Source organism: Apodemus sylvaticus, chromosome 10 (assembly GCF_947179515.1).
Source record: "Apodemus sylvaticus chromosome 10, mApoSyl1.1, whole genome shotgun sequence".
Classification (NCBI taxonomy): Eukaryota; Metazoa; Chordata; class Mammalia; order Rodentia; family Muridae; genus Apodemus; species Apodemus sylvaticus.
In genome coordinates, this window is record NC_067481.1 from 105251574 (window position 1) to 105274651 (window position 23078).

At 47.6% G+C, this 23078-nt stretch overlaps 1 protein-coding gene across 7 annotated transcripts in view; it reads left to right on the forward strand.

The window, feature by feature from the left end:
- The first annotated feature begins 388 nt into the window (after positions 1-388).
- Positions 389-23078, forward strand: part of Clec16a (C-type lectin domain containing 16A) — a 189224-nt gene continuing 166534 nt past the window's right edge. For 4 of the 7 annotated variants that reach the window (XM_052194091.1, XM_052194092.1, XM_052194093.1 and 1 more), the window contains exons 1-3: positions 399-696; positions 17531-17659; positions 20486-20619. In XM_052194091.1, the coding sequence (XP_052050051.1) occupies positions 617-696; positions 17531-17659; positions 20486-20619 (343 nt within the window). In that variant the 5' untranslated portion in view covers positions 399-616. Of the gene's footprint in view, positions 697-17530; positions 17660-20485; positions 20620-23078 lie in introns of those variants that run through there. The other 3 variants (XM_052194096.1, XM_052194095.1, XM_052194097.1) reach the window with 3 other exon arrangements.

Genomic DNA, 23078 nt, shown 5'->3' on the forward strand with positions numbered 1-23078 from the left:
AAATGGCTCAGCTGTTATGCAAAGATGCTGCTAAGACTGAAGATGTGACTTCAATTCTCAGAACCCAAATGGTGGAAGGTGAGAACCTACCTTCCAAAGTTGTACTTACACACAATTTTTTAAGAGAACTAAACATCGCTAAATTGCCAAGGGTGGGCTCCAATTTTAGCTGGGGATTCAAGACACACTCTTCTTTTTCTAATCATAAAACTAACAACCAATAAGGTCAGATAGTCGTACTACAATTTCTGCAAATAGTTCCCGCCCACTCAGACAGTGCCCCGCCTCTTTCCTGCCTCTTGTCCCGCCTCTTCTCGATGGTCGCGCGAACCTTGCCGGTCCTTGTAGTCCGTTCGCAGAGTCCTGTCGTCAAGAGCCTCGCTCGAGAACTTCATTTTCCAGAGTTCCTCGCGGCGGCAGCCGTAAAGCGCGGCGGTCGAACGGCCGGTTCCGGCTGAATGTCAGTGCGGGTCTGTGGGCCGGGGAGCAAGGTGCTTGGCGGTCTCTCCACCGTCCCCGCCGCTGCCGCTGGGCTTGAGATGTCGTCGCGGACGCCGGGCCGCTGGTCGGATCGGACATGAAACCGTGAGGCGGGCGACGGGGCTGGTCCGCGGACATGTTTGGCCGCTCACGGAGCTGGGTGGGCGGGGGCCACGGCAAGTCCTCCCGCAACATCCACTCCTTGGACCACCTGAAGTGAGTGTGCGGGGCGCGCGGCGGGAAGGCCGCGGGGCGGGGCGCGGACGCCCAGATGCGGGCTTAGCTTGCTGGGCGTGGAGGTGCGAGGAGGACAGGGCGTCGCGGGAGGTAGTATGTTGATTATCCGCACGGCTTTGGAGTCGGGACACCTGGCTTCGAACCCTGAGCCTGTCGCTTCTAGCCCTGTGACCTTGGACAAGTCGCGTGATTTTTCAGTCTCCAGACAACTAACCTGAAAAGTAAGGGCGTCGTTGAGTTTTCGGTTTGTGGGCTGGAATTGTCTTGATAGGGGACAGACAGTAGCCACTGGACTTCTTGAAGTAGTACTTCTTGGACTGCATAGTTAGGAGGCCATTGGCCCGGGTATCTGCCAGATCTGGATTCGAATTTAGTTAACAGTATGCATTTAGGCTTTAGTTTCCTTCGCTGTAAAACAACTAGAATGACAGTACTACTTTTTGTGGTTATTTTTAGCATTGGTTGGATAAGAGAATGAACAAAATGCACAGAACATGTACAAGTGCTCTAAAAAGAACAGTGATTAAAAGAACACAAGTATTTTCAGAAGGAAATCTAGAGGGATAGTCAGCGGTAGCACTTCGAGAGAGGACAGGAAGCTTACAGAGTTCTGGGGAAGTAGGAAAGTACACAGAAGAGGCTAGCTTTGTAGTTAGACCTGTGTTCAAATCCTGACTCAGCCACGTAATGGCTGTGTAGCTTTGGTCATATTTTATCTCTCTGTCCTTCTAATTTTCCATCACCAGCTGGGAACTATGAAGTACAAGAACTGGGTGATGTTGAGCTTGCAAAGTGATTGATCCAGGATTGCTCTACAGCGGAGTGGCTAACAGAGGTAGTTAAGCCCACTCCAGTTCCTTTTCTATCTCTAAGTTCCATTGATTATACCCCTGCTGTCTTCTGTGGCTCTGCTTATTTTCACTTCCTTTCTTGCTTCTGTTAAACTGACACTTCCAAGACAGGTGTCTTTGCAGTTGTATTGTCAGAGGATTGGAAGGGATGGCAAAGATAGAAGACAAAAACCTTAGAGAAAGGAGAGGCTACAGGCAGAGAGCTGGAGGTGGAGGTGCCAAGGGGGTGAAGAAGGCAGTTTTCAGAGGGGACCCCAGAAGCTTTTATGGTGATGGGAGGATGATGGGGTAACAATAGAAAGGAAGACAGAGGTCCCTAGAAAGGATTAGCAGGTTAAAAATTAGATGGGGCTTTCCTTTTGATGTTGGGGTGTAGAACGGCTTCAATCATGGAACAACGATTTAGGAAATGTTTGTAAATCTCCAAGTGTGGAGAGCTGGTGGTTTGGGGGTGGAGAGGAAAGAGGTCGAGGGCAAGAGTGAGGATTGGTAGCAATTCAGAATCTTAACTGGGATGGCAGATGGCCCAGAAAGGGAGTGAGGTGTGGATGAGTGGCTGAAGGATTTGAAGAATGTGTGGGCGGATTTGGCTGTGAAGGGGAGGGTGGTTGTCCTGAGGGGCTGGGCCTTCTACCAGCCTAAGCACCTGCTGGCTCTCACTTAAACTTGGGACCTTAGCCCCTTTAAATTCCCATTATTGTGATACTTTGCCTCATTAAGGATTTCCTGTTTGTTTTAGTCATCACAACTCTATGAGTTTGATTGTGTCCTATACAGATAGACTTAGGGACTAAGATTCAGGTGGCTTAAGGCAAGTCTCAACTCCAGTTCTTTGTTATAATGCCTTTCTGGATAAAACTTCTCAGTTTGAGGAAACTTTTGGCTGGACTGCATGTGATGGTCAATGGGACGTCTTTGCTAGCCAACGAGTGGACACTCGGTAATGTAAGGGGCCTCAGGCTTCTTCCCGTTATCCTGAGAATGTCTCTGGTTTATGGTCGAGGTCCTGGGAAAAGAAGCTTGCCCGCCTTAATTCAGGCTGATCTGTTTAATCCCTTCACAGCTTCAGGAACCTGGGTATCGATTGGCACAGGACTTAGAAGATGCAAGGTGATTTGGAAAAGGGCGATGCAGACATCCAGTGCCTACCCCAGTGATGCAGACATTCAGTGCCTACCCCAGTGATGCAGACAGCCAGTGCCTACCCCAGTGATGCAGACATCCAGTGCCTACCCCAGTGATGCAGGCATCCAGTGCCTACCCCAGTGATGCAGACAGCCAGTGCCTACCCCTGTGATGCAGACAGCCAGTGCCTACCCCAGTGATGCAGACAGCCAGTGCCTACCCCAGTGATGCAGATAGCCAGTGCCTACCCCAGTGATGCAGACAGCCAGTGCCTACCCCTGTGATGCAGACATCCAGTGCCTACCCCAGTGATGCAGGCATCCAGTGCCTACCCCAGTGATGCAGGCATCCAGTGCCTACCCCAGTGATGCAGACAGCCAGTGCCTACCCCTGTGATGCAGACAGCCAGTGCCTACCCCTGTGATGCAGACAGCCACTGTCTACCTCAGTGATGCAGACAGCCAGTGCCTACCCCAGTGATGCAGGCATCCAGTGCCTACCCCAGTGATGCAGATAGCCAGTGCCTACCCCAGTGATGTAGACATCCAGTGCCTACCCCAGTGATGCAGACAGCCAGTGCCTACCCCAGTGATGCAGACAGCCAGTGCCTACCCCTGTGATGCAGACAGCCAGTGCCTACCCCAGTGATGCAGACAGCCAGTGCCTACCCCTGTGATGCAGACATCCAGTGCCTACCCCAGTGATGCAGATAATCAGTGCCTACCCCAGTGATGTAGACATCCAGTGCCTACCCCAGTGATGCAGACAGCCAGTGCCTACCCCTGTGATGCAGACAGCCAGTGCCTACCCCAGTGATGCAGACAGCCAGTGCCTACCCCTGTGATGCAGACAGCCAGTGCCTACCCCAGTGATGCAGACAGCCAGTGCCTACCCCAGTGATGCAGACAGCCAGTGCCTACCCCAGTGATGCAGACAGCCAGTGCCTACCCCAGTGATGCAGACAGCCAGTGCCTACCCCAGTGATGCAGACAGCCAGTGCCTACCCCAGTGATGCAGACAGCCAGTGCCTACCCCAGTGATGCAGACAGCCAGTGCCTACCCCAGTGATGCAGACAGCCAGTGCCTACCCCAGTGATGCAGACAGCCAGTGCCTACCCCAATGATGCAGACATCCAGTGCCTACCCCAGTGATGCAGACAGCCAGTGCCTACCCCTGTGATGCAGACATCCAGTGCCTACCCCTGTGATGTAGACATCCAGTGCCTACCCCAGTGATGCAGACATCCAGTGCCTACCCCAGTGATGCAGACATCCAGTGCCTACCCCAGTGATGCAGACAGCCAGTGCCTACCCCAGTGATGCAGACATCCAGTGCCTACCCCTGTGATGTAGATAGCCAGTGCCTACCCCTGTGATGCAGACAGCCAGTGCCTACCCCAGTGATGCAGGAATCCAGTGCCTACCCCAGTGATGCAGGCATCCAGTGTCTACCCCTGTGATGTAGGCATCCAGTGCCTACCCCAGTGATGCAGGCATCCAGTGCCTACCCCAGTGATGCAGACATCCAGTGCCTACCCCAGTGATACAGGCATCCAGTGCCTACCCCAGTGATGCAGACATCCAGTGCCTACCCCAGTGATGCAGACATCCAGTGCCTACCCCAGTGATGCAGACAGCCAGTGCCTACCCCAGTGATGCAGACATCCAGTGCCTACCCCAGTGATGCAGGCATCCAATGCCTACCCCAGTGATGCAGACAGCCAGTGCCTACCCCAGTGATGCAGACAGCCAGTGCCTACCCCAGTGATGCAGGCATCCAGTGCCTACCCCAGTGATGCAGACATCCAGTGCCTACCCCAGTGATGCAGACAGCCAGTGCCTACCCCAGTGATGCAGGCATCCAGTGCCTACCCCAGTGATGCAGGCATCCAGTGCCTACCCCAGTGATGCAGACAGCCAGTGCCTACCCCAGTGATGCAGGCAGCCAGTGCCTACCCCAGTGATGCAGGCATCCAGTGCCTATCCCAGTGATGCAGACATCCAGTGCCTACCCCAGTGATGCAGACAGCCAGTGCCTACCCCAGTGATGCAGACAGCCAGTGCCTACCCCAGTGATGCAGGCATCCAGTGCCTACCCCAGTGATGCAGACAGCCAGTGCCTACCCCAGTGATGCAGACAGCCAGTGCCTACCCCAGTGATGCAGACAGCCAGTGCCTACCCCAGTGATGCAGGCATCCAGTGCCTACCCCAGTGATGCAGGCATCCAGTGCCTACCCCAGTGATGCAGACATCCAGTGCCTACCCCAGTGATGCAGACAGCCAGTGCCTACCCCAGTGCTTGTGCTGCCCTTCTTCTGCGTCTGAGTACAAACGCCTGGGGGAGTCTGCTAGCTGCTGCTAGAAGACCACAATGGAGTCAGGACTCTTCAGTGTGTCAAATATTGGGACCATAGCAGTCCCAGGGCTCTGTAGAATTCCTTTATGGAAGCTTTCTTGAGGAGGCAACACTATCTCAGAGATCCCCCAAATGAGGAAGTGCCATCACATGACACAGCCACATTAGGGTCACCGTAGTCAGGTTTGTGGCCGATACAGGTGGGAGCTCGTAGCTATGGGAAGCAAGGCTGTGAGAAGAAAGAGGCTTTAATGGACATGTAGGGCAATGAACACTTAAAGTTTGTCCAGAGCTGGGGTGGGGGTTGGGCAGCAGAACATGGGATTTTCAGTGCTGAAACCAGGAAGGTCTTAAGTAAACCAGAACAGATCACCTTCCTAGTTATTAAATAACAGTCCCAAATCCTTTAAAACAAAACTAAGCCAAAGAACTCATGCTCTTGCTATAGCCCAGGTTGGTCTAGAATTCATGTTCCCCTTGCCTTAGTTTCTCTAGATCAGGGAGATTCCAGGATGCATCACCTTGCTGGCCTCCAGTACATTCTTGTCCTGATGTAGCAGTCTTGGTGAAATAACAGGTTAAGATTTTAAGAAAATCGAGAGTAGGCTTCTTTAGTTATTGGTTTTATATTTCTCTCTGCAGGGTCACAGTGGTGTAAGGGGGAACAAGTCAGTCTTTCTCTGCTTCTGAGTGCTGGGATTACAGACATACAGCATTGTGTCACCATGCCCAACCCCTGTTTATAAAGCATTCTTTCCTTCACAGCACTTCCATCTTACAAGCTGGAAAGAAACTTTCCTGTTACACAGGGTTTTACTTTTGCTAAATAGTGAAAAGCTGTACTTGAGTTTTTTACCTGCCAAGTTGTCAGTTATTTAGTTGGGGTCACATGGAACAGTCAGGTTGTTATTCATGACACGTCATTGGTAGTTTATTGCCCAGACTAGTGACAAGTCTGTAACATTAACTGATAAATGTCTACTCTAAGCAGAAACTCTACATATAGAGTCCTTTGATTGTTACTGAAATGTCATTTGGAAAGGGGACCATGAGCCCACAAACTGATAGAACCTTGGCTGTTATGTCATTGTCTCAATTCCAGTCACTTGATGGTGTCAAGATTCTTGGTCCAAGTGATAGATCCTGCTAAATTGCCATACAAGTTAGTGGAGTCTATTGAATAGCTCTTGTGACTGAATGGTGATATGTTCTAGCTACACCATAGCAGGAGAGCCGGTGCTTAGTTAGATGAAGCTGCCTCCTCTCTTCTGGTCTCCTTCTCATCAGGTTCTGGGCGCCACTGTGTCAGCTTAACCATGCACATGGGAATGAAGCTCCTTTTCTCTTTAAAACTTGTATTACTCTCACCCATGCAGTGTTGTCCTACTCAGTCCCCTTTACAGGATGCCAGAGTTCCAGAAGGTCCTTTTCAATTTGGAGCTCAGGCCATCTGAACTAAGGCCTAGAATTCATGCCGTCTCATTGATCAAGCCTTGCTCACTGGCCTTGCACACTTGCTCACTCCCAGAGGTTGCGGATCTCAGTTGCCAGGTCAGCAGGCATCCTATATAAAGGCTAAATTCTCGTAGGTCTCAAAGTATTTCAGACTCTGCCCTTCCCATTGAGCCTAGGGAGCACAGGCGCAGGATTGTTCCTAGTGAGCAAACCCCTATGAATGCAGACCTGTAGGATCTAAAAGATGAGTAATTATCTTCAGGTTAGTAGGGTGGCAGGGATGGTTAAGAGTGGAGGGAATTTCTCAGGCTCAGGAGGCTGCCTTGAGAGAGCCTCCTGAAAGGTTGGGTGAATATCTCATGCTGTTAGAGCTCCAGTTGTTCAGTGAGGTCTAGAACCCTAAGGACCAAGGCCAGATCCCACTGGGCCTTATGAACCACACTAGAGAACTGAGACTCTGCTGCAAAGAATGCCCTTTATCATCAAGGAAGGTAAAGAGTTGGAGGGTAAAGGAGGGCCAGCCTGGAAGGGGGCAGCCACTTCCCACAGCAGCCACGCCTAGTGAATTACTGTGGCACCTACTGGAATCCAAGCAGGTGCTGTGGTGGCCCTTCTCTCAGTCTGCAGTACGCATCTACATGCCGTCTCTCTGTACTGCCATCTGTATGCACTCTTGTTCTCTCCACTTCAGCTTTCCCCTCCTTTTCTTCCCACCCATCCAAATACCTACTTCTACCCTTAAATTACTGCTACTTTTATGCAAAGGTTTTATGTCGCAAGGTTTTAACCAGTGAGAGTCTCATGCTTTTATGTACTGTCTAATCCTTTCTGGGAGTGGATTAGCTACCAGGTCTTGTAGATTCTCCAAGCTTCATTCTGATCTTGAATTAGATTCCCAGGGAGCTGACCAGGTTTCCACAGGCTTGTCCTTTGTCCTAAGACGGTGTCTTAGTTTGTATACGTCTGCTTGGCTTTCCTCATGTGCACACATGCCTCATGAAGGCAGGGATCTGTGGTTTGTTCAGCTGGGGATTGTCCAGTACTTGTGTAGAGCCAGACACATAGTAAGTGGTCAGCAAATACAAGTCACAAGGTGAACCGAAGTACTCCTGGCTGTTCTTTTCTAACAGGGCCTGTGCAAGAGCCGTGGCTTTTTCTAGGGCAAATGGCCTTTGTACACCCCTGCCTTGTATCCCAGGCTCAGTCCCACTCTCTGGCCTGCTTTAATGTCTTTGGGGAGATTCACCAGAAGCACACTGTTAACACATTCCTCTGACCCTCCAAGCTGGTCCACCAGTACCACCTGGTTCTATTGTCCAGAATACTGGACACTGACCAGATGAGTTCAGAATCCAGAATGGGACTTTTTGAGACCTGTTTTGAGGATTTCAGCTGCCAAGTAGGCCAAACAGACACAGTGTCCTCAACTTGTATCTCATACCCAAGGCCTTATGATCTGGGGATGAGTGTGATTTGGAGATGAATTCCCAGTTCTGTCAGGCTATGTATATCTTCTCCCGGTCCAACTGTGGACAAGTTTCTAGATTTTCCAATAGGAACTTCCCAGAGGCATGCAGAGTACAAGTCATCAGACTCACAGCCAGCCTCAGAAACTACCTACTAGAGAGAGCTTGGGCCTTAGGTCTTGAGCTTCTTTCTGTAAGATGGACATAAGATTGATTGTCAACACAGGCTTTTGTTAAGTGCTGTGGTTTGACTTGTGAAATAAAACTCTTGGGAAAGCAAGGGCTGGGGAGGAGGTGGATTTGTTTGCATCTGTAGTCCTTGGCGATGACTCTGGTGCACTGGTTACATGCTGGCAGAAGGCTGTAAGTTTTCAGGCTAGGCATTGCAAGCTTACCAATGTGTAGGAGTCGGATACTGAGATTCCACATCTGCTGAGTTCTTTGGGGCATTGACGACCTTCCTTACCATTGGTCAGACACTGTCTTCATGCTTCTTTTGTTTTTCGTATTGCTACATATCTTTACTCTTTGGCAACTGCATACGTGTATGCCATGCATCTTGAGTATATTTACTCCTCAGTTCCTCCTCCCACATTCCCTCCTCCCCAGCACATCCCCTCCCACCTTGGTGTTCTTTCCTTTCCTTTGTAACCTACTGAAGCCAGTTTGTACTGCCTGCTGGAACTGCCTGTCTTGTGGGTTAGTCTGGGTGACCAGAAGACCTCCATCCTCCAGGATGTTCCTTGAGCATTGGAGGGAATTCATGGCACATTGGGTTTTTTGTTTTGGTTTTTTTCTTGTTTGTTTTTTCTGTTTTTGGTTTCCTGTTGTACCCTCATGAGTCCATGCAAATATATTGCTTATAAAAATATTGTTTCTATTTACTTTATTGATTGGGGTTTTTCTTTTTCTTGTTTTGTTTGTGTTTTTGTACTGTTTTTGATTTGTCTTGTTTTTTGATAGGGCCTTGTGTCCAGGCTGACTTCAAACTTGCTATGTAGCTGAGGATGGCCTTGAACTTCTGATCTTCCCATATCCGGCTCCCAATTGCCGGGACTGCAGTTGCAGCACGGCTGTACTTTATGATTCATGCTGAGACAGAGCTGAACGCTTTGTGCGTAGTAGGCAGACACCCTGCCAGCTGAGCTACAGACCGAGCCCTTGCTTACATTTTTCTATAGTAGACTGAGATCCAATTGCCTGGTTTTGATCATGGCTCCAGCCATGTGGTGTGGGATCCCTGGGCTCCTCCCTCAGCTCCCCAGAGGACCAACTCCAGAGTCGTGGACAGAGCTTGCAATAGTAAACATACTTGTCTTTTGAATAAAATTCAAATGAATATACAGTTCAGTGGAAAAACATCATTGTAGTGCTTGTTATCTTCATGAGAGTGATCTTTATTTGCTGTAGCTAAAGCACAAAGTGTGGTTTGGTCTTCTGAAACTGATACAGATAGGGCTCAGCTTGCACATGAAGTCTGCAACTTCCATGTTCATCTAAGAGTAGGTATTCTTTCTTTCTTTTTTCTTTCTTTCTTCCTTCCTTTCTTTCTTTCTTTCTTTCTTTCTTTCTTTCTTTCTTTCTTTTTTTGTTTTGTTTTGTTTTTTGGATTTGGTTTTTTCGAGACAGGGTTTCTCTGTGTAGCCCTGGGTGTCCTGGAACTCACTCTGTAGACCAGACCAGGCTGGCCTCGAACTTAGAGATCTGCCTACCTCTGTCTCCCAGAGTGCTGGGATTACAGGCGTGAGCTACCACCGCCCGACAAGAGTAGGGATTCTTAATGCTCCTGCGAGGTGCAAGAGATATTGCTATGAACATTCATTATCAACATTTCATTAGATATTCATAAGTAGTCATCAGTAGCAAACATGTTTTTATTTCAGTGTCAAATGGAGGAAATGGCACAAAATGGACTTACAATGAAACCCAACTATGTAAGTAGAAGAAAATTCCAAGTAGTAGTCAGCTCTGGGCAGCAGGGCAGCTGACAGTCTTCTCTTTTCTTTTCTTACTGTCAGAGTTTTCAGTCTTTCTAATATGCATATTACATTTTGAAATAGGAAGTTATTAAGCTTAGCATCTCTAAAGTATTTTAATGACCTTTTCTCTCAAAGCTCAGGAGAGAGAGATGCAGCCAGATTCCATGATACTCACAGGTAAATATATTTTGAGGGTCTCTCCCTAAAACATTGCCCAAAGCAGAGTGCTAGGCCCTGCAGAGACAAAAAGATGGGCAAGGTGCAGGTGTTACCATCACAGAGCTTTAGCACTTGCAATCCAGTAGGCATGTCTGTGTATCACAGCAGACTTTGGGATGTGGACATGCTGAACAGTACTGCATACACTGTGCCAAGAAGCGTCTGCAGCTCAGCTGTGTGGCTCAGTGGCGGGCTGTGTGAAGGATATGCGTAACATCCTGAGTGTGATTGAGGACAACAGAGTAGTGGGGGGAGGAGGAAGGAGACGCAACTACCTGGGTGCGACTCCTAACAAAAGACATGTGAGGCAACATTCAGCTGTTGTGAAGATGTCAGCTCGGCTCTCTAAACCTTGCTAAGATTTAGGGCAGTGCTAAGGGGAATCCTAGCAGTATCTTTGTGTAAACTAGAGCTGTTTTAAAATATTTGTGGGAATGAGAAGGTTAAAAATGACCAATATAATAGTGACGGAATGGAAGCCAAGAAGTTGGAGGGCTGCAGTGCCACATAACACAATTTATCATAAAGCTGCAATGTTAGAGAACATAAGGTTGACACTGGGTAGACAAATTGATCAGGAGAATTAGAGCAAACACAGAAATTCACATATGTGATCACCCGACTAATGAGAAAGGTGGCCCTGGAGTGAGCAGAGAAACGAAGACCTCGTAAGTGGCAGTGGGCCAGCCAGGTTATGTATTAGTGTAGGCTGGCACCTGGTACTACCAAGAAAACAGGACCCTTTATAACTTAATGTAAGCAAGGATCTCTATAGAGCCTTATGAGAAGAGCTGTCTGGAGGACGGCAGTATGGCTCAGTGGGTTAGGTGCCTGCTGTCTAGCCCCATGACCTGTGTTTGAACCTTGGGACTCACATGGTGGAAAGAGAATCAACTCCTTGAAGTTGTCCTCTGAGTTCTACACATGTTATGGCATATATGCACTCAGGTGTGTGCACAAAACACACAATAAATAAACAAAATATTGTTTCAGTGTGCTCTCTGAAGAAAAGATTGGTAAATCTGACTCTAATAAAATGAAGAGGGCTGGGGTGGTAGTTCACTGGGTACAGGCACTTGCAAGCCCGGCGATCTGAGTTCCAGAGTGGAAGGCGAGAACTGAGCTTGCAAGCTATCCTCTGACTTCCACATGTGTATTATTTTATGTGTGTGTGTGTGTGTGTGTGTGTGTGTGTGTGCTTGCCCAAACCCCCATAATACATACACATACACACTAACAATAATAATAATAATAATAATAATAATAATAATAATAATAATAATAAAGCATTTTTAAGGGCTATGTTATAAAGACAAGAGAAAGGGAGGCCAGTATAGAGATAAAGTATATCCCTGTATGAATGAGCATGTACCACATAAGCATGGTCATGTCAAGGACCCCAGTGCTCAAACCAATGGAAATGGCAAGTCTTTCCCTGGGTCAGGCTTAGGAGAATGGCAAGGCTAGAGTTCAGATGTTGACAGTGTGTGCAGAAAGTAGATATTTACTGTAGCCCTCTGCTTGCAGATAACTGTAGCCTAAGACTGCTGCCCTACAGAGATCCTCTCCCAAGGTTAGCTAATTGCTTCCTCATTCAGCTCTATGATGCCTGGTTGCTGGTGTGGCTCCAGCATGCCCTGGCAACCTAATCCTGGCTTTGGTGTGCATACATCTGTTGTTTCTTCATTCCTGGTTGCTCTAGAAAAGTCAGTCTCAAATCTGTGGTCACAGCACCACAGTTGGGGAAAACAAGCTAGAATATTTATTATCCAGTAAAGGATTTATATAGAGAATAGAAAAAGGATTTATATATAAGATAAATAAAGAATTCTATTAATAAGTGAAAGTCACCAAGAATAATAAAGTAGACAAAGGTCTTGTAATTGGCCCTTCCCTAAAGGGGAAATGCAAATTTTCCATCTCTGTGTGAAAGAATGCACCATTTAACCTTGATCTTCTTGAGGTAAAACTCTGATAGGACACCATGAAAGCCTACAGAACTACACCACCAAAAAAGGCTGAGGACAAGTATTGAAGATGCTGTGAGCGCATGAGACTCTGAGTGTGCCGCCCAGCTATGCGGCTGGCAAGGACTGGGTATACCTAAGCCCCTTGTGCTGTCTTGGCCTGTGCAGTGCTAACTGGGTACCTCCTGTGGTTGGGTGAGTCGGTGAGTCTGAGAGTTGCGTGCCACCTTCATTTGGTGCCAGGCTAATGGGAGCTCTTAGCATCGTCTAATTAGCCTGCTCTTCATCTCTGAAAAGGCCTTCTAGTAGGAGGTTTTTCTTTTTCTTTTTGCTTTCTTTTGAGATTATACTTTAATTACAAAATGTCTACCTTCCCTTTCCTACCTTCAAGTCCTTCCATGTCCTCCTCCCCTTTCAAATCCATGGCCTCTTTTCACTAGTTGTTATTGCATGCATATATGTAGATGCATGTGTATTACTAAATATGTGTTCAATTTGTGTAATGTATGTTGTATGTATGTTTGAGACAACTGCCAAAGTGTGCTCTCCCCTGGAGGGCAGTTGCTCTCCTGCTTCTGGCCTTCTTTAGTTGCCTGTAGTTCTTTGTGCAGGCTTGAGGCCCCATGGGCTTTTCTCCTTCTGTTCTTTGGTGTTATCCTTGTTCAGAACGTGTTTGGGCAGTCATGTTGGTGAGACTTTATGGGTGTAGCTTCATGTCGTTAGGAGACAGTTTCACAGCCAACGCCCTCGTCCTCTCGCTCTTACATTCTTCCCACCCTACCTCTGCAATGGTCACTGAGCCTCAGGTGTAGGAGTGTTTTGTTGATGTGTCTGTTAGGACTGGGTTTTACAATTCTGCATTTTTTGATTGGTTGAGACTTTCTGTAGTGGTCTCTTCTGTTGCAAAAAGACATTTCCTTGATGAGGGCTGTAAACTGCACTTATCTGTGGGTATAAGGACAAATGTTTATAGATTGTTGTTAGGAATTATGCTGGTTTAATTTAGTGGCTGTAGATTTTCCAATAATGACTTCACTAGCATTGACTAGTTAGCTAGGTTTCCAGCACCAGGCGTGGTCTCCCTCTTGTTGAGCAGTTCTTGAGTTCAATTGGAGAGTGGTTGGTTACCACCACAGTATGTGTGCTGCGACGGTACCCTACCTAGGGTTATCATGGCATGCTGGTTGTTGATGTGATTCATATCTGTTAAAGCTGGTAAGCCTGTTGGTTGCCTCCCTCCCTCACTCCCTCCTTTGCCTTCTGAGACCATGAAAGCTAATTCTCAGGGAGAGGGTGTCCAAGCCAGTTCCAGCTGGGGGTTTGGACCCTGTTTCTGAAGTGCATGGTATCTTCAGCAATAGGAACTTACCTTCCACTCTGGGAGGTAACCAAGGGCAACAACCATCGGCTGTGTGTTTTGGGAGTCTCTTAGTCTTGGCCAACAACTCAAACGAGGGCTTTACATGTCTAGAATTGGAGTTTTTACTTAGGTGATCATTGACTCATTGGGGGTGCACTGCCAGCCCAGATGAGAAAAGTTGCCTAATAGGATGTTTGGAAGCGATTACATAATGAAGGAAGCCATCCTAACAACAAGTAGCACTTTAGTGCTCCCTGCCCCCATCTCCTCCTCCTTCCTACTTAGACAGGACAGGATCTCATTATAGAACCCTGGCTGGCCTGGAACTCACCTGCCTCTGCCTCCTGAATATTGGGATTCCTTTTAAATTTTTGAGAGAAGAAATCACTGTAGTCCATTTAGGTTGGCCTTGAACTCAGTCAAAGTCATCCTCCTGCCTCAGCCTCCCTAGCTGGGCTTATAGGTGTGTGTCTCTACCCAGCTTAGTTCTTTCTCCCTTTACTTATCTACTCTTCCCAATACCACCAGAAGAACAGGTGCTCCCATTTTACAGGGGAGGCCATCAAGGTACAGAAAGATGAAGTAGCCTGCTTAGAATCATCAGGTTGGAGAATCATCATTGTGATGGAGATATCCAGACCTAAGCTAAGTCAGGCATCTGTAATACCCTACATACTCTACTGCCTCTCCAGAAGTCACCCACAAGCTCCACTTGCTGCTCTTAAGTTCCTTGGACCTTTCCTGCCTCGGTTTTTCCCTCGAGGTCCTTTTCTGCTGACTGTCTGGGACCAGCCTGATATCACCTTCTAAAGTCTGTGTAATTGTACAATGTAATAAGGATGTTCATAGCAACCCTCATCATGATGACCACAGTAGAACAGCAGAAACTAAGGCTGCTTGTGTGTGGTGCACCATGCGTGCCAGGCACCACACTTAGATGTTCCTAACACCATATTTAATGAAGCAACCCTGTGAAAAGTCCTCTGTGGTTACTACTATGGTTACTTGTGTGTTCAGACAGAGAGACAGAGAGGTGAGTGAAATGTCTGTCCCAGAATACAGTTAGGAGGTGCAGGGCCAGGGTCATACCCAAGACTATTGGATTCCAAGGCTTGATGAGCTCTTCTTTTGTTGTTGTTGTTGTTGTTGTTTTGGTTTGGTTTTTAGTTGGCATCTTTGTTTGCTTGTTTGTTTGTTTTTTGAGACAGGATTTCTCTGTGTAGTCCTTTTTATCCTGGAACTTACTATGCAGACCTGGCTGTCCTAGAACTCACAGAGATCTACCTGCCTCTGCTTCCCAAGTGCTGGGATTAAAGGCATGTGCCACCACCGCCTGTCCTGCCAAGCTCTCCTCCTAGCTCTGTGCTGTTTGTTGAGCCCTTACTTGTATAGTATCCTCCAGTGCGTAGAGTAGAGGCTGTGCTCTGCTTCATTCAGGGTTTATATAGCAGTGTACCAGATAGTCTGGAGTGTACTGGAGTCACCATGATCATTAAGATGGTTTTCCTGACCTGGAGGTTCCAGTCTAGTCAGAGAGACAGACCGTGGAGAACACAGTGCTCTGTGAAGTACTTGCTACTTCCCAAGAGGGGACAGCCAGGTCCTTATGAGAGTTAGAGAGGCAGTCTTGAAAACGAGAAGCAGTAGCTGACTGACAAGGCAGAAGGGCAGTCTATTCAGACAGCCACTCAGTTGAGGTCAGACCCTCAGAGTAGATGAACTCATGCATGTTGCTGCTTCCCAGTGAGCTGGGAGTAATGCCAACCTGTGTGTGCTCTCCTCCTGCACACGTGTGTCCCGTCTCCAGAGTGGGAATACTGCCTCTCCCTGACCTGCACTGTCAGCATTACCTTGTCAGTGGGAGAGTGCCCATTATCCTGTGGATTGTGTGAAGAGGTCATTGAGGGCCACATTGGGAGTGGTGCAGCAGCTGTCAGATTTTAAGAGAGAGGGCTGAGATATACCTCTGTTGTAGAACGCAGGTGTAGCATGTGAGAGGCCCTGGGCTTGATCCTCAATAATGCATGCATATATGCATGTGCACACCATTTTAATCCATTCACCCAATAGCCTAATTCAGTGAGGTTGCATGGGAGGGAGCTGCATAGGGAATAACTTAAACAGGTAAAGCAGTGCAGAGGCCTGTGAACCACAGTTTAGGAAAACGTCCCTCGAGTTTCCTGTAGGGTAGGCACTAGAATCACAGTGGACGCATAGCTTTGAAATGAGGTCCCTACAGTTTGTCCCAGGTGGTTCGGGTGCTGAGTTACTTCATTGTGGAGGAAAGTGGGCCTGTGTCCTCACATGCAGCACTGTGGGAAGACCTAAGACCAAGGTTGGGTGATAGATCTTTTTAGAGGGCTTTACCTTATTGCATGCTAAAAATTGCATTTCAGGCTGGCTGTGACTGCCAAGTTGAGCAAATTACAAGTTCTAGGTTGTAGAACTTGGGCTACAGAGCCAGTTCAAAGCCAGTTGGGTCAAATTACTGAGACCCTGTCTCAAAATAAAATATAATAATGAAAAATGGGAAGTGAATATTGGATGGAGCTTGGAGACTCTTAGGGAAGCGTTGGAGGAAGGGTTGAGGGCTCGAAAGGGGATACGAACTCCACAGGAAGACCAACAGAACCAACTAACCTGGACCCCTGAACCACCAACCAAAGGACATTCACAGGCTGGACCTAGGTCCCTGCACATATGTAGCAGATGTGCAGCTTGGTCTTCATGTGGGTCTGAATAACTAGAGCAAGAGCTGTTTCTAAAGCTGTTGCCTGTCTGTGGAATCTGTTCTCCTAACTTGGCTGTCTTGTCTGGCCTTAGTGGGAGAAGAAGCACCTAGTCCTTCAGAGACTTGATGTGCCAGGGTTTGGGGACACCCAGAGGGGAAGGGGATGGGAGGAGGGACAGATCAGGATATAAAGTGAATAAAAAATAAATAAATAAAATAGAGTCAAGCTGTCCTTTGTTGATTAAACACATATGCATTGTAAAAGAGGCCTTTACAGGTAAAATAAAAATATCTTCCTGTAAAAATGATGATAGACTAACCTATAATGTTCTTTTATTCTTTGTAATCCATGACTTAACCAAACAGTAAAATATGTTTTGTAACATTGAAAAAATAAATAAAAAGAAAAAAAAAGAAAAATGGAAGGTGAGGTTGTCGCTTTGTGGCGTGAGTCAGCAGCTCAGTAAGAACAGCCTAGAACACTAAACACTTGGGCCTGGCTCTAAAACGTAGACAGAGCTGGAAGCTGCTAGCTCTACTTATGCCACCTCCAAGGTGCTGCCTCTTCGTTCCCTGCTTTTCCGGACTGTAGGAAGCAGCCCTCTACTCTTGCTCTCCCCGCCTCCTTATGATCCAGCTTTCCCTTCCCAATTAAGCCTGTGGCCCTGACAGGTGACATCTCCCCGGCCATTTCACTCTAGATTTCGCAGATGAGATTGTTCCCTTGGGCAGGAGTCACTCATTCTGTCCTACACTGAGTTTTGGTTTCCATGGTGCGCTGCACTAGAGGGAACTGCAGGCATTCTGAAAGCAGTGTTTAGTGTCCTAGGCTCTGGCTAAGGGATGTCTGACCCTGATCTCTGACGCCCTCCCCAGCTTTGCTTTGAGTCCTACATCAGGTACCTGGAACCGACTGCTGTTTCTAGGCATCCATCGCTGATGACTGAGACAAGCCGCACCTGTTCTCCCTTAGTTTCACTGAGTTGGAATCCCTGTGTGTACTTTGGGAGCCTCTGATTTTGCCAGTCCTGTAATTTGTCTGCACCCTGAAGTTTCTGGGTGCTGGTTTCAAGAGCTCCATAGTGTTCTTGCCTGGGTTTGGGCAGATGCGTCCCTGGCATGTATGCTTCAGAGCTCCTGCTGCCATTTCTGGGGGTGGGGGGGTGACTCCTCTCTCCATCTGAGTGGGAAACTGTGCTAACATAAACTTAACCACTGCTGTGCTGGGAGTGTTCCCAGTGGCCCTTGGGCCTGGATTTCACATCAGTATGAGTAAGGTCTTATTTCTCCATTTTTTTTCTAGGTACCTGTACCATATTTTAACAAAAAACACCACTGTCACAGAACAGAACCGGAACCTGCTTGTGGAGACCATCCGTTCCATCACTGAGATCCTGATTTGGGGAGATCAAAATGACAGCTCTGTGTTTGAGTATGGCTTGCAGTGCTTTGTTTCCTGGTTCTTCCACTTCCTTTGGGTATCTTTCCAAGTGTACACCATGAGTCATTCCTGATGACGTCAGGAACTGATACTAATTCCATCTTGCCTGAATATCTGTATCAAACGTCCTTGAGAGAATGTTGAGGTGCAAGCCAAAAAGGGAAGAGCTATGGAAATGAGTTTCTCTAGAAAAGCTGAAGATGTTGTAGGTAACATTCCAAGTTGTGCCCCATCATCTGCTCCCGGGCAAGAGGAGTGTCCTGGATAGTTAGGTCCTGCCCTGAGGGAGTCGCTGAAGGCCAGTATTTAGTGTGTTTATTCTAGTTTATGTATTGCTTTGCATATGTATACATGTGGTATCTATGCATGTTGAAACATATGCAGGCATATATGTAAGTGGGTATATATGCATGTGTGCACACATATGCATGTTCCTCTAGATCAGAAGTTGATGTTAGGTATCTTCCTCCACCACTCTCCACTTTCCTTACTAGAATTAAGTTCTCTTGCTGAACCCAGGGCTTGTTAATTCAGCCTGGACCAGCAGTTCTCAGCCCTTGTCATGACCCTTTCACAGGGATTGCCCAAGGTCAGTGGAAAGCACAGCTGTTTACATTATGGTTCATAACAGTAGCAAAGTTACAGTTATGAAGTAGCAACAAAAATAATTATGTGATCAGGAGTCACCACCACATGAGGAACCTGTATTAAAGGATTATAATGTTAGGAAGGTTGAGAACCAGTGATCTAGACTAACTGGCCATCATGTCTTCAGGATCCCTGTCTCTGCTTCCTGAGAGCTTGAATTATAGGCAGGCTGCCACACCTACCCGGCTTTTATATAGATTCTAGGGATCTGAACTCAAGCTTCTGAGGCTAACGCTTGATCTGCTGAGCAGCCATCTCCCAAGCTGAGGACCAGCGGCAGTGCTGAGCTCTGAGAGTACAATCTACCAAATTTGCCCCCTTGGATCCCTGTGTGTAGCTGGTAGATTGTGAAGGAGCCTCTCATACCCAGAGTCTACCAAGCTGGAAAAATAAAACTTCTTGCCGTACAAGTGTGAATTCAAATCCCCAGAACCTATATAAAAGCTATGTATGGCAACACACATTTGTAATCCCTGTGCTTGTATGGTGAGATGGGAAGCAGAAACAGGAAAATCCCTGAAAGGTGGAAGACAGGTCAGGTAGCTTGTATATGCAGCAACAGTGACACCTGTTTCAAACAAGGTAGAAGGTTAGCATGAACACCAAAGCCTTCCTCCCGACTTCTGTGCACTTGACATGGTGTATATATGTCCCTACACAGACATACACAGTGTACGCACAAAGATACAAACATCTACCTTGAGAGCTTTACACTAGATGACTAAATCACCCTAGCAGCAAAATCCAGCAAAATCCAGATGTTTGACAGCTTCCTCCATTGGCCAGCCAGTGGCATTGAGTGTGTTCATGATTCAGGAGAGCTGCTGCTTTTTATAACCTAATGCGGAGGCAGACAAAATAGGTCATCCCAAAATGCTCTGGGGTCAGTTGGAGCAGTGCATGTAGGCAGGCAAGCTCCTAGAGTCAGAGCAAGAAAAGAACTGACGATTTTTTAAGGTCATATTTTATCATTCACTTATTTTATTATTCACTTTATGCATTCAAACAAAATTATGTGGCAGTGAGTGTCAGGCAACAACTGGTCCCTATGGAGCTGACAGGTGAGAAGAGAGGACCGCCCAGAACTGAGTCACCAGCAGACTGAGTCACCAGCACACTTAGGTGACTGCAGGGGTTCTTCCTTTTCTGTCTTTCTTTCTATCCAACCTTCCTTCCTCCACCCCCCTCCCTCTCTCTCTCCTTCCCTCCCTCCTTCCCTCCTTCCTTCCTTCCTTCCTTCCTTCCTTCCTTCCTTCTTTCCTTCCTTCCTTCCTTCTCAGAAACAGAGTTTCCTATATTCCAGGCTAGTTTCGAATTCACAATGTAACTAAGAGGATGACCTTGAACTTCTGGTTTTCCTGCCTCTGCCCAGGTGCTGGGATTACAGATGCGTGCTTCTGCACCTGCCTTATGTTCTGCTGGAAACCACTCTGCCAGCTGAGCTGTATCCCAGCCTTTGGTTATTCCAAGCTGATCCTCTTCAAACACACCACACACACATACACACACACACACACAGAGAGAGAGAGAGAGAGAGAGAGAGAGAGAGAGAGAGAGAGAGAGAGAGAGAGAGAGAGAGAGAGAGAGAGAGAGAACACTGAGGTGTATACCTGGCCAATGCTCCTGGTTGTGTGTCATTCCAGCACAAGAAAGCAGAAGCAGACCTGGGGACTGTAGGGTGCCTACACCACATTGGTGACTTCACCTATTTTCAAGTTCTTTGCCCAGAGATCTGGAAGCTGCACACTTGACAGCAGAAGTGGAATACTCTGCTGTCACTCAGCATCCTCTGGCCCTGCAGGGAAGCCCAGTTCTTCTGTTGTTCTAACCTTGAATATGGGAGCACAAGGGAAATAGATTTCATGGGGCACCTGAGGATTCAGGTTATATATGTGCTGGGGAACAATGCTTGTAGTGCACAGACTGCTGTGTGGTCACTTAGCAGGAAAAGAGCATCCCCATTCTGTCAGAATCTAGTTCACCATTTCATGTAAGTAGCACCGACCTGGTTTGCAAAGCCAGGAAGAGAAAGAGACAGAGTGCATGTGTTGTTCTCAGTTGCAGATGGGATCGTGGGCACCGAGACTATTGAGGCAGGCATCATAGTCTAGTCTGGCCACTGGTGGTCTTCACATATCACCCACTGACCCTTTCTTGTTCTTTTCCCAGCTTCTTCCTGGAGAAGAACATGTTTGTTTTCTTCTTGAACATTCTGCGGCAGAAATCAGGCCGATATGTGTGTGTGCAGCTGCTACAGACCTTGAACATTCTCTTTGAGAACATCAGCCACGAGACCTCGCTCTGTAAGGACACTCCTTGCCATTTGCCTGTGTACTGCTCAGTGTCAGGTGGTCCCACGCGTCTGGGTCCCACCCATTTTAGCCTTCCCAGGCTTTACCCCAGTAGACTTAGCAGCTTGGACAGTAGAAGTGTGCTCCCACTATCCAGGAAGATGGATATCCAGTTTGAAGCTGAGGTCAGGGCTGGTTTCTGGTGGGGATTTCTTCTTAGTTTATAGACAGCTGCTGTCTGAGTCTGTTTTCTGCTACTGTAACAAATTTGCTGAGACTAAGTAAATTAAAAATATTTTTTATTTCTTATGTGCATTGATGTTTTACCTGCACATATATCTATGCTCCGTGTGAGTGCCTAATGCCCGCTGAGGCCAGAAGAGAGCATTGGATCCCCTGGAACTGGACTTACTCATGGTTATGAGCCACCATGTGGGTGCTGGGAATCAAACCCAGGGCCTCTAGAAGAGGAGCTGGTGCTCCTAACCACCAAATCATCTCTTCAGCTCTGAGAAACTAGGTCATTTAAAGAAATGAGCGTTATTTTGGCTTAAGATTTTGAAGGTCAAGAAGTTCAAAATTAAGTATCCAGGCCTTGTGAGCCTTCTGCTGCTTCACTTCACAGCCAGAAAGCCTGTGTAAAAGAGGCCAGATACTGCTCATTAAGCACATGGTAACCTGATTTTTTTTTTAAATCTGTGAGCTTTACAGTGCAAGTAATCCCCATTGCAAAGCTTCAAGTGTTTCTTTAAAAAGTTTTATTGCGTTTATTTATTTGTGTGCATACATGCATATGAGTGTGTGCACATGCTCATACTGTGGAGTGCGTGTGGAAGTGAGTGGCAACTGTTGTCCTTCTGTCTGTGGGTCTCAGGCTTAGTGGCAAGAAGATTTACTTTCTGAGCTGTATCTCCAGCCCACAGGAACTTGTTCTTAAGGTAACTAACTAGTAGAGAGCCAGGAGAGGAAAAATTCTCGGTGAGAAAGACATTGACCCACTCATGACAGCTTCAGTCCATCACCTAAACACTGCTCCCTAAACCTTACTCCTAATGTGGCCTCAGTACAGGAGTAGAGGTATGACACAGGAAACTTGAGGGACACATTAGACCTTAGCTTCCTTCTCACAGTACCTGGCCCTGCCTGTGAGAGAATGAAGTCAAAGAGCTCAGCCTGTGGTCTCTCTGACTCCACAGGGTCACTAATTCTGTCCGGTGGACCCTGACCCTGCACACTCATTTAACCGTAATTACTCCTGGAAGCCCCGCCATCACATGCTCACACTGGGAACGAACGGCATATGCAGCTTTGGAAGATGTTGAGGGTAGTTCAGTGTGGTCGGGTTCCACGAAGGACTACCAGAGGCTCTCCTGCTGATTGGCGACCAGCGGTGGAGTGGGAGGCCGCTGCATTCCCTCTGCATGGTTCAAGTTTAAAGCTCTAACGGCTGAGGAGTGCACAGGCCAGCCCTTCAGAGCAGTGGAGAAGGACAGAGGGGCCTGAGCCCCCACCCCTCTGCTTCAGTTTTATTGCCCAATAAGCAAAAGTTTCACTGTTCAACCCTCAGTGAGCCCCGTTTATTCTTCTGGGAGGCAGGGGCTACTGAGGCTCTCATTATAACTCCAAGAAAGTTTGAATCATAAACCCAAAGTAATCAGTTCAACAAGTCCAGAGTGGAGAAGAGAGTTCAGCACAGAAGAAAAAGCTCAGTGGTCCTGAGTGTGCTGCTGGGAGATTCTGGGGCTGCTTTTAGTTGTCATAGTCCATCCAAGGAGAGGGAGGCTGCTAAGCATCCTGCGGTGCCCAGGACCGATCTCCAGCAGCGCATTACTCAGACCAGACCCTTCTCCATGCTGGGGCTGAGCCAGCCTGGAGGCGTTCTGTGCTAGCTTACTTACTCCAAATGCAGCACAGCCCAAGTCCTGCTCTTGAAGGCAAGAGAAAAATGGTGGAGTGCCCAGAGCAAAGGCAGGTAGTCAGTTCTTGGGACAAGTCAAGTTGCTGGGTGGTGATGACCTTAGCAGTGGCCACTAGGTGGTGCTGCAACCACAGAGCCCTCTCCTCCTTCCCCTGACAGATGGAGTGAATTCACATTCCCTGGATGTGTAACAAGTGTGCTTTATGAGCTCTGAGAGAAAGATGCAGCTGAGGTGCAGGCTCAGACCTCAACAGGAACTGAACACCCAGGGATGTTCTGAGGCCATTAGGACAATCCCAGAGTCTTGAGCTTTAATATGGGGTCCCTGGAGTTTTTTCTTGGTGACCCCTTTAAAATCCATCTAGGGCTAGGATTAACAGTACATCCTTTGAAAGTCTTAGCTTCTTAGTGAAATATCTTGACGATCTGATGTGAATCCTTTGAGGTGCCCTCTGCTGTGCAGCTGACATGTTCATCACCTTCCAGAACCTCCTGTCTGAGAATTTCAGACCTCTAGGTTAGGGCCATTAGCTGTCATCACCAGTCACCAATC